This window comes from Malaya genurostris, chromosome 3 (assembly GCF_030247185.1).
Source record: "Malaya genurostris strain Urasoe2022 chromosome 3, Malgen_1.1, whole genome shotgun sequence".
NCBI classification, from domain to species: Eukaryota; Metazoa; Arthropoda; class Insecta; order Diptera; family Culicidae; genus Malaya; species Malaya genurostris.
In genome coordinates this window covers 83948214-83960445 of record NC_080572.1, presented here as the reverse complement: position 1 = coordinate 83960445, position 12232 = coordinate 83948214, and the positions used below count along the sequence as shown (strand labels likewise).

General features: G+C 39.9%; 1 protein-coding gene across 2 annotated transcripts in view; it reads right to left on the bottom strand.

Moving 5' to 3' along the window:
- LOC131437897 (neuropeptide-like precursor 1) overlaps positions 1-12232 on the bottom strand; it is a 129310-nt gene that overhangs the window by 34107 nt on the left and 82971 nt on the right. For both annotated transcript variants that reach the window (XM_058607550.1, XM_058607551.1), the window contains exon 2: positions 2372-3083. In XM_058607550.1, the coding sequence (XP_058463533.1) occupies positions 2372-3083 (712 nt within the window). The remainder of the gene's footprint in view (positions 1-2371; positions 3084-12232) is intronic.

The window sequence follows — 12232 nt, the reverse complement described above, 5'->3', positions numbered from 1 at the left end:
TTTTAATGAAGCTTTGAGGCTTAGTTTCATTCGATTAACTCGTTCAGTCCGTTAGTTTTCTTTTGATCAGGATAAAGTGCCTCCATTTAAAAAGCTGATGAAACTGACATGAAGACAAAACTCAAAACTAGCCTGACGCCACACTCGCTCAGTTCAAATAATCGTTCAGTTTTTTATGATAACGTACAAATACACTTGCACGAAATTCTGATTTAAATGAGATAGAAAAATAACTGTTTTCCATTTTTTCTCATATTATATAAAAAAGTACAAGCTATCAAATGCAATCGAAATTTTTTTTTTCGGATTGCCCCATTTTTGGAAACCGTTATTTAAAAACGGCGTATTTTTTGTTAAAATCTGTCATAACTATTGAATCAGGTGGTTTAAAAAAATTCTTCTTCCACTAAAAGTTGCGCCTTTTTAGGCTCCTGAATTTCTTAGAACATTACTTTATTGAGAAAATTCAAATGAAAAAGTTATTGAATAAAAACTGTTTTTTAAGAAGCACCCTAACTTAGGATATGTAAACCGTTCTAATATAAAAACGGTTAAAGATACACAACCAATATATTCGACAAAGTGGCCCGGAATTGTCTCGGGCTGGTTTAACACTTGTTCTTCTTGTACCGTATAATATTGTGGCCCCGGCAAGGATTTGTAACCGAGTTTCACGTAGGTTTCGTCGTCCATGATTATGCAGTTCAAATTTCCAGCAAGAATCGTATTGTACAGCTTTCGAACCCTCGGCTTGATCAATGCTTCTTGTTTCGGACTAGGTTTTGGTCGTTTCTGCTTCTTATTGGTTCGAAGATTCAAACGTTCTTTAGCACGAAGAACATTTAACTTCGAAGTGCCCACTTTTTTGCCCACATCCCGAACTGAAATCTCCTTCTTTTGCTCGAACGCCTTCAGTATACGTTTATCCAACTGAGGGTTAGCAGAACCTATTATTCGACCCGCTTCGGTTTATCCTCAAAGGTGTTATCCTCACAGAACTTCCTGATTGCATTTCGCACGGCTTTTTCACTTACTCCTTCCATTTTTGCTATCTTTTTCAGTGACAGTCCGCGTTTTGTGCACCATTTGTACACAATTTTTTGACGTTGTTCTGCTGAAAGTCCACGCATTCCGAAACAAACTAATGAAAACGAATAAACAACGGCACAAATGGTTAGAGAAGAGTGTAAACAACAGGACGCAGCCATAAAACTTGACAGAACATTGACATTGCGAAATGGCAGCGGTTTTTGGTTGCGTAAATACTTTCTGGGACAGTCTTTATATTTGAAGAAGAAGCTTACTGGAATGAGATTTGCATGAAATGATGAGATCATCGCAGAGACTGAAGGTTCAGAAAATGTGGTAAAAAAGTGAAACGTGAATGAATTCGAAAATTGGATGTTGTTTTCCTGTTGTTAGACTGGTGCATTTTTGGTCGACATGCTAAGAGAGGACAAATATTGTGTTGATAATCAACAATGCATTCAAGGTCTGACGGACGAGAAACGAGCAAGAAATAATTTCCATTTTATTAACCTCTATAATACTCTTAGAAACATTCAAAATATAGAGCTCTTATTGCATCGACAATGCATTTTACTCCAACAACCCACAGCCTCTTCCAGCATAAGCTTGAATGAAAGCTTTGCAAGTTGTACGATAACCATCCAGCGTTGGTGCCTCCTGGATTGCATCGTAAAATTCCACAAACGTCCTCCGCTCGTAAACGGACGTGGATGGTACAGAAGGATCTACAAAACGGTAAAGCCTTTTTCCTCGTGGGTAGAATTTACGGTCCAGGACGTTTAACAATTTGCTACAGAAATTGGTAGAATCGTTACGTCAATGGATTTGTGGTTTGCTGTGTTCACTGCTGCTGTGAAAGGACGTGTCTGGGAAACTGAAATGACGTTTCATGTTTGCTACCAATGTACTAGAATAGAATTTTATTCTGCTGTCGAAAACGTTCACTGGGTTATGTTCGGCTTGAGGTGGCCATTTCAGTTTGAGAAAGAATTTAAAAGAATCAACTTGGCAAATCAAGACTCTTATTTTTTAATGTTTACGCAATGTACTTTTATGCGCGTGTAAATCTAGATTATGTCATGCAATGCTTCTAATTCAACATTCCGCACACTGGCGGTTGTATCCAAATCCAAAATCGTTCCACACTACAATTACGAACTGTACACGAAAAAATGCTTCCCAATTATGTAAGCCAGGAAGAAATAATATCAACAGGAAGAATTAATATCACCAGCATCTGTAATCGTGCCAGTTCAGATTGTAGCAATCGCTACGCAACTGAATTCCCAACGATATAATACATCATTCATGGAATACTAATTCACCGATCAACAAAACTTACCGTTTCCGCTCGGTCCACCGGCCTGCTGCTTCGGTAGGTTCCAATCGCGTACCAACGTTTGAATGTTACGTTTATTCTCCGAACCTGCCAGCCCCGCATAGTGTGGAAGTGAGTTATCGCGTGCCAGCGACTGCATGTTCCGCTTGGGTGCAATCGACGGGAGCATTCCGGTACGCAGCAATGACTGAATGTTTCGCTTTCCGGGAAGTTCATATTTCCTCGCGAGTGATGCAATATTGCGCTTTCCGTTCATCATGTAACCCGATCGGAAGGCTGACGCTACGTTCCGTTTGTCCTCGTTCCACTCCTCCGGCAAGGACGACTCTTCCTCGTCAGGCTCGCGGTTTGATGGAAGCTGTCCGTTTTTCGCTAGCGTCGCAATGCTTCGTTTAAGGTAATCGGAAGGTGTTCTGAGCAAACCAGCCCGAGCCAACGAACCAAGATTGCGTTTTCCATACACCGGTCCGTCCCGTAGCAGTGAACGATAGGATCGTTTGTCCTCATAAGGGCCCGAGCTCTCATAGCCGCCGTACTCGTCCACCGATTGATATGCCCCGTCCGTCGGATCCCTCTCAAGGATATTCCTCAGTTGATTTCGCAGTGCTGCCGCGTGCATTTCATAGCCTTCCTCCGGATATGTCAGGTCCCGCAGCAATGATTCCAATTCGCATGGTTTCAATCGTCGGCTTCCGTCCGTATATTGACAGCTTGCCTGCAGGGGAAAGGAAACAGAGAAGAGAAAATACATTTATTACTGATGCAGTATATTTAGCGATTTTCAAAAGATTCTTCGGATATTGTGGACACGTATAACCGATCTCAACATTACATCATTATACAGGGACGTATCCATGTGATTGCACATAATAAATTACTGGAATGTTCATTAAATGCATTTCGCGCCAAACCGTATTCGGAGGTGACCTCTCAAATTACAAGGAAACTTTCGGGACCGCCAGATTGACGTATTGACTGCTGTCGACAAAGGGCAGATCAGGGGTGGCATTATGTATCTCGATTCGATTCATCTTTGAATTTTCGAATGCGTTTCTTTTTATTTAAAGGTAACTACCGATAGCATCATGGGTTTTCATAAAAATATTAGCGTTGAAAATCTTTATTCTAATGCATCGTTATATATGTTGATTTGATATATTTTTTACGTTTGGCATATTGTTTAAAAATCATATCAATTGAAAGATGCATGGTATTTAAAATATAACAAGAGTAAGTCGAAACTAAACTATGTCCAGTAACTGTAGTTTGTAATAAAACATCTGGAACCGGGGGACGGAAAACGTTACTCAAACGGATAGTGGGATAAAGCGAAGGAAAATGAGATTTTTTTAAATTTAGTTTAGACTGAATTACTTATAATGTGTTGTGATTTTCTGCGCTATGTTCGATTTATATTAATCAATTAATCAATAAGCTTAAAATGAAAAATGAATTTCGGAGAATTGAAATTGGGTATTATTTACACATCTGGAAAACTTATCTGGTTTTAATGGTTGGATTTAAAGATTAATTAAAATTTTGATTTTGATCGAAATTGATCACATTTATCAGCATGCACACACGGAGAACCCGCAGATCACAAAATTGCAATATTGCAATTGTTGTTTCACGCCCTGGTTGTTTCAACTAAAATGTTGATGATTTAACTAACATATCTGTTGATTTTGTCATAACTATTCAGGTAACAGAAATTGTTGCATTCAAATGCTGTCACTTGGCGGAGAACGAAGACAACAAAACGCAGAACAAAAATCCTCCTCATTTCACCAGAAGCGTTTGATATTGAAAATTTTCAATGGTAAATGAACGTCATTTATGTTTGTTACGTAGTGGTCGTTTTATGTAAGTGAAAGTATGCAGAAGAATATAACAGTTAATTGTAAAACAAGTTTTCCATGTGTTAAATAGATATTCCTACAGTATAAATGTTTTAATATCATCTGAGAGTAATGTATTACAGGACAGTTCATGTCAATGTTATTAAAACCGCTTAACGCTTAAAAATTTGCTGCTAAAGTGAAGTGGTACTATTTGTATTTTCTTGAAAGTGTATTTGTAGCATTAGATTTATCAGCGAGCCTTCCCTTTAGAGAATTGTAATCTTTTGGTTCATTTCTATATCCTTTGTGAGTTTAGTGATAAAGATATAAGCAGTTAATTAGGTACAATTTCGTTGTTGAAGCAGTGAACGATTAGCTGCCCCCCGAAGAGGCTAACAGTAAAAAATATTAATTGCAATTGGCGTCTTAAGTTCAAATAACTGAATAATTGGTTGAAACAACTGAGACATTTTTTTGCATTCATGCATACAAGTTATTTTTGCTGGAATTGTGTCTTTGCTCAATTCCACGAGTGACATCTCATTGAAACGTTTCATTGTTCGCTCAGGGTGTTTGGTTTTGTTCAACTGAAACGTTTCATTACTTATTTGTGGTGCGTGTCTTTGTTGGGTGTCGTTGCTAAGCACGATAAATCAAAAATGACAGATTAGTTAAAACAACAGTCGATTAGTTGTACCAAATTTTCACCAATCAAAATCAGAAAAACAACTAATATTTTAGTTGTTTTGCAATCGCTGGCTTTTCCGTGCAGGTAGTATCATTCAAATAAAATTTGTATGTGCAACAACAATAAAAAATTTGAACCGAAATTTTCAAATATATTTGGCATACAAAACGTGAATAATGTTTTTTATTTGGGTTTCATAGCTACTAATCGTTTAAACTTAAGTAACCTGATTTTGACCTCTATAGAAATGTATTAGAATTGCTGGAAAAAACGACTTTCGAACGGAGCCTCGGAGACCCATAGTGTTATATACCAGTCGACTTGGTTCGACGAGATCGGAAAATGTCTGTGTGTTTGCACTTTTCGAAGATATTTGAACGCGCTCAATTTTCTCAGAGATAGCTGAACCGATTTTAACAAATTTGGGCTCGTCTGAAAGCGACTGTCGGGCCATTGATCAAGTTCAAAGATCAAATGGCTGTGAGTTTTGGTTCCCGAGATATGATGGTATAAGTGACGTAACCGACAAAACAGGTTGATTTTTACCGCTCTTATATATAAGGGTGCCAATATTTTGGGATCACCTCTAATTTCGTAAAGCGCTAGTGCTCAAAAATTTAAGCACCACGAAAAATGTCCTCATGCAAAATTTGAGCTAAATCGGACATGCATAAGGGGTTCTGCCGGGCGGTTAAGGTTTGAAAATTTTTGACCTTGATAAAGCATGAAATGAAATTTCCAAAATTGATTTTTTTTTTTTTTTGATGCCGAAACTCTCAAAACTGCATGAAACGTCGAGATTTAGTGTCATACAAAAAAGTCCCAAAAAGTCGATTTTTTCAAAAAATTTTTTTTTCTTGATGACATTAAATCTCGACGTTTCATGCAATTCTAAGCCATTAACTGAAAAACCAGTTAAATAATGCTGAGTGTGTAGTTACACTGTCTTTGGCGTAGACGGCGGTCTGCGCACTCGATGTCATAGATTATCATAGACCAGACCCTGTTATCTGGGAGCAAAATCAATCTTCAGCTCAGCAACGCCATCGCCATTATATATATAAGAGCGGTAAAAATCAACGTGTTTTGTCGGTTACGTCACTTATACAATCATATATCTGGAACCAAAAGTTACAACCATTTGATCTTCGAACTTGATCAATGGCCCAACAGTAGCTTTCAAACGAGCCCAAGTTTGTTAAAATCGGATCAGCCATCTCTGAGAAAATTGAGCGCGTAAAAATACTACGCTTTTTGTCGGTTACGTCACTTATACAATCATATCTCCGGAACCAAAAGTCACAACCATTTGATCTTCGAACTTGATCAATGGTCCGATAGTAGCTTTCAAACGAGCCCAAGTTTGTTAAAATCGGTTGAGCCATCTCTGAGAAAATTGAGCGCGTTCAAATGTCTTCGAAAAGTGCACACATACACACACACACACACACACACACACACACACACACACACACACACACACACACACACACACACACACACACACACACACACACACGCACACATACATACACACACACAGACATTTTCAGATCTCGTCGAGCTGAGTCGAATGGTATATAACACGGATCAGGGTCATGTCACCGAAAGCCATTTCGCCGAAAGCCGTTTCGCCGAAAGTCATTTCGCCGAAAGGGTCATTTTGCCGAATGTCATTTCGCCGAATGGGCCACTTCACCGAATGTCATTTCGCCGAAAGCCATTTCGCCGGAAGGGTCATTTCGCCGATTCCTGCAAATGTCTTAAAATCGTAATGGGAATCGATTCAAAATAAAAACAAATTAAAGATGATAACGTTAACGCCCGTTTTGTTGACCTACAATTGTACTTCTTGAATAAAGATTGATTCATGAACCTCAGAACGGAGTTCCCAAAGAAACTTGTTGACTACTAATCATCAAAGCAATTCCATAGGTATTCACCAAGCAAATGTATGTGTTATTTTCCGTTTACTAAATAAAAAAATATCTAATGCGGCTTCGCCACATCGATTTGATTCGTGTGCTGTCCGACCTCGCTACCGCTCGTTCGGACCTAACTAAAGCAAAGAAACCTAGCTTTGAGTAGACCGGGCAAACGAGGCGGTTACAGGTTTGTATGCAAGAGGCCGCCGCTTCCGACGGCGGGTCGGCGGCCAACTCAGCCGGCGTCGCCTCGGCGGCTTATGCCGCCGAGCCATCTTGGCTTCGGTTATGTGGCTGCGCCACATCAGTTATACAGGAGGAATAATAACACAAAAAAATAATTAGATGTACTCGAAATTACCCTTTCGGCGAAATGACCCTTTCGGCGAAACGACTTTCGGCGAAATGACCTTTTCGGCGAAACGACTTTCGGCGAAATAGCATTCGGCGAAACGACTTTCGGCGAAATGGCTTTCGGCGCAATGACCCGCTCCCATATAACACTATGGGTCTCCGAGGCTCCGTTCGAAAGTCGGTTTTTCCAGCAATTCTAATACTTTTCTATAGAGAAAGGCAAAAAGCCTTCTTAGTCCACTTAGTGAAATTTTCATATATCTTGAAAAAGCACCATAGGGGGGAGTACATGAAATTTTCGTCATGCTTTGGATGGCGGCTTTGATCTCCGGTAAAGATGGCGGAGCTGACAAGAGAGATGCGTCGCATTCTTGGCGGCTCATGCCGAGATGTTGAGGACTGGTTGACCGTCGAAACTTGAAGAAGTTGTTCGAAGTGTTCAAACAAACGTTTTAACTGGTCAGTGGGGTCGGTTAACAGCTGACCAGTCGCGTCTTTCGCTGGCACCCTTTTATAAATCCTTGCTCCACTAAGGCGTCGTGAGATATCATAGAGGAGACGGATATCGCCGGTTGTTGCGGCTTTCTCACCTTCATCGACAAGCGAATCCACCCACGCTCGTTTATCCCGCCGGGACGAGCGCTTTACTTCCTTTGAGAGGGCCGAGTATTGTTGGCGGGCTTGGCGCTTCGCTTTTCTGGTTCTCGCTCGGGGCTTTTATGTTACGTCTCTCCATCCCTCGATTTTCCGCCAGGTATCATCCGTGATCTACTCCTTCATCCGGGCGCAGTTCACCCAGGTTGTTTTGGCAGGGTTCTATAAAGCCATTCTTGAACGCCGTCCACTGTTCCTCTATGCTGCCACCTTCAGGAATACCCCCAGCTCTGGTCTCCAGTTCTTCCACGAATGACCTCTTAACTGCTGCGTCTTCTAATCGGCGTGTGTTGAATCGTCACCCGAGCCGCTCCTCCTGTCGCATAACCTGCGAAATACGTAGGCAAATCTCTCCGAAGAGAAGGTGGTGGTTAGACGCGATGTCGGCACTGCGTTTTTTCCGGATTTTAAGAAGGCTCCGTCTTCATTTCCGGCTGATGCAGATGTGGTCGATTTGATTTTCAGTATGCCCATCGCGGAAAACCCACGTGACTTTATGCGCTGGGCAAGAGGGAAGAGCGAGCCCCCGATCACCATGTCGTTATTGCCATAAAACTCTGCAAACAGCTCACCGTTGTCGCTCATATCTCAAAGACCATGGCGCACCATGACATAGTCTACGTTGTCGGAGCCGATCTTCGCATTTAAGTCGCCGGTGTAGATATTGATATCACCCTTTGGAATTTTATCCACGACGGTATCTAGTTCACTGTAAATATTCTCCTTATCTTGTAGCTCGGCAGCATCGGTTGGCGCATAACATTGGATTATGGTTAGGTTGCGGACCCGCGTTCTAAATCTGACAATGATTATCCTCTCGTTGATAGGTTCCCACTTGATGAGCGCCGCATTCGCTTGGACGCTAAGTAGGAAACCAACTCCACAGTGATAGGGACCATTTTCACCTCGTATACCAGAATAAAGCAGTACATGTCCTGACGGTAGCTTGTGTTCTCCCAAGTTTGGCCAACGGACTTCTCTTAGTCCCATTATCTCGAGCTTCATGCGTCGAGCCTCGATGGCAAGTTGTACCAATTTACCTTGTTGGGCTAGCGTTAGTACATTTCAAGTTCCAATTCTTGTCCGTTGTTTTGCGCTAAAAGTCGTTGCCGTTAAATAAGTTCGTAATCTTTCTCTATTGGTTTCTGTAACAGTTCTTGATTTTCGGAGACAGTAGGTGGCCTATGGTTCCCTATCCTTGGGATGGGGCTGGCATCTTAGTTATAGCTTCCGAGGAATAGCATTTCTTATTCAGCCGCTGTATACCAGGTAGACGCTGTTTGAGCCGTCCCTAACATGGGATACAGACGCTCACATTGCAAGGGGGTTTTGATTGGCTGACGCTTTTAAGGCGGCGTCTACTCGCCTTGTCACAGATGCTTGTGACATGCAGGACGCATGAAACCGTCACATCCTATCCCTTCCCCGCTGCTTGTCCGGGACTGCTATCGCAGCTAGCTTTCATATCTGGAAGCCGTTCCACTATCCGCAACCTGTGGACCCACTTGGTTGCTTGTAGCTAAGCATCCCGGCCATCCCTGCTAATTGTCATCAACGTCAGTTTTGATATTAGACTTAGGTGTAATATCAAAGAAGTGTTTTGCCAATATCATTAACTTAACGTCTGCCTAGCGGTTGATGTTGAAATCCTGGAACTTTTGAATTGTACCTTGTACTGCCCGCAGCATATTCGTTCGTATCTGAATCTCGTTTCTACAGAGGAATTCACGATCCATTTTTTGACTTCTTCGAAGTTAGAGAAGTATTGCTCTATAAGTGAGTGTGCCATCGATGCAAAAAGGCGATGACCGTTTTAAATTAAATCAACAATCACTCAGAAGTTAAATTTTTATTTCTAGCAATAATTTTGCTATTTGCTAGATCACTATTAGATTAGTTACGAGCAAACTCTATTTGTCTTCTTCTAACACATAGGCTGAAAAGTCCCGGGCCTTACGAAGAGAACACGATTTTTTGGTTCAAAATTAACTTTATTTATAAACGTGATCTCCAATTTCAATACCACTTTTGCAGAACGATTTTCCTTGTTGCCTTAGTTTCTGCGATAACCTCTTCATTCGTGCGAAATTTCCTACCACCGTGAATTTTTTTTCAGGTTTGCGAACAGCTTCTGGTCGCTGGGAGACAAATCTGGCGAATATGGTGGATGTGGGAGCAATTCGAAGTTCAATTCATGTAGTTGCTTTGATTTACTTGTGCCACGGTGCGTTGTCTTGATGAAACAAAATTTTTTTCTTTGCCATATGAGGTCGTTTCTTTGCAATTCCAGCCTTCAAACACTCCAAAAACGCTATATAATATTCCCTGTTAATGGTATTTCTTTTCTCAAGATACCTTTACCACCGGGCAGCACCCCTTACGCATGTCCAATTTAGCTCAAATTTTGCATGAAGGCTTTTTTAGAGGTGCTTGAACTTTTGAGCACTAGAGCTTAACGAAAATAGAGGTGATCCCCAAAATTTGGCACCCTTATATATATATATATATATATATATATATATATATATATATATATATATATATATATATATATATATATATATATATATATATATATATATATATATATATATATATATATATATATATATATATATATATATATATATATATATATATATATATATATATATATATATATATAAGAGCGGTAAAAATTAACGTGTTTTGTCGGTTACGTTACATATACCATCATATATCTGGAACCAAAAGTCACAACCATTTGATTTTAGTACTTGATCAATGGCCCGACAGTAGCTTTCAAACGAGCCCAAGTTTGTCTAAATCGGTTCAGCCATCTCTGAGAAAATTGAGCGCGTTAAAATAGAACGCTTTTTGTCGGTTACGTCATTTATACAATCATATTTCCGGAACCAAAAGTCACAGCCATTTGATCTTCGAACTTGATCAATGGCCCGACAGTAGCATCAAAAAAGTTTTCGATTTTGAAAATTTCATGTACTCCTCCTATGGTGCTTTTTCAAGATTGGAAATTTTCAAAATTTTTACCGAGAAACTTGCGCGGTAAAAAAACAACACGTTTTGTCGGTTACGTCATTTATACCATCATATCTCCGGAACAAAAAGTCACAGCCATTTGATCTTCGAACTTGATTAATGGCACGACGGTAGCTTTCAAACGAGCCTAAGTTTGTTAAAATCGGTTCAACCATTGAGAAAATTGAGCGGTAAAAATATCTTCGAAAAGTGCACACACATACACACATAGCCATTTTCCGATCTCGTCGAATGGTATATAACACTATGGGTCTCCGAGGCTCCGTTCGAAAGTCGTTTTTCCAGCAATTCTAATACCTTTAAATAGAGAAAGGCAAAAACCAGACGTTTATTTTTCGTTGTTTGTTACTTTGATGAGGATTAACAGCTACAAAATGTCGGATTTTTTCGTGAAAAGTCGTAATTTCCACGAAAAAATCCGACAACCAAAATTTTAAAAAATATAAAAAAAATAAACAGAAACGTTGGGGTCTAGAAAAATGTCTACTCTAACTATGCTGCGTTCATTTGTTCACTTCTGATTAGTCTGCGCTAAGATACAGTGCCACAGGGCAAATCATGATTTTTGAGAAGTGTCCTCGAAAATACCTCTTCAACGACTTATTTCTCAATATTTTTCCACGAAAAAATCACAAAATGTTTTTCGAATGATGCTTTTTATCATACAAAACATTCGAATTTATTTTGTTGAACGACAATTCTGGAAGAACGTTAAAATGACGATTTTTTTCATCGATTCCAACCAGCGATAAAATATCAGTAGATTCAACTACACAGAAAAAAACACTAGTAAAATTTAAACAACGCATTATAGGATGGTGTTTTGAAAGTGAATTATAAGAAATTGTATAGAAAATCGGTGTCGGTAGGTATAAATCAAAATTGAGCTGCAGCTCTTCGATTCAGAAGTCTTAGTACCCTGGGTTGCATTAAAAACCACAACTTGAAATCAAGGATGGCTTTTATCGTATCAAAGAACGCTCACTAGCAACTCTTCACACGATTGAATCAGTGCCATCAAAGACAGACGGATATCATCGCAACAACAAAAACCCGGCATGGCTCATTTAACATAGAATGGACACCAGTGCGAGAGCGAATTTCTCTCGATGACATTTCTGAAAATCAAAGGTTAGCACGCTGCAGTGGGGATCCTCTCTGAAGCAACAAACGGTCGCTTATTCTCGTTTCGCGATCCAATTCTGTATGGTCGGTTGATAATTGCGATAGAATCATTTCACTATTGCCGCTTATTCTAACTATGTGCATATAACCTTTGTACAAGTTGTGTCTATGAAAATGTCTGTGAATGCTCCACACAATGGTTTTGAAATATTGTAACCTAGTATGAGAATCATCAAGT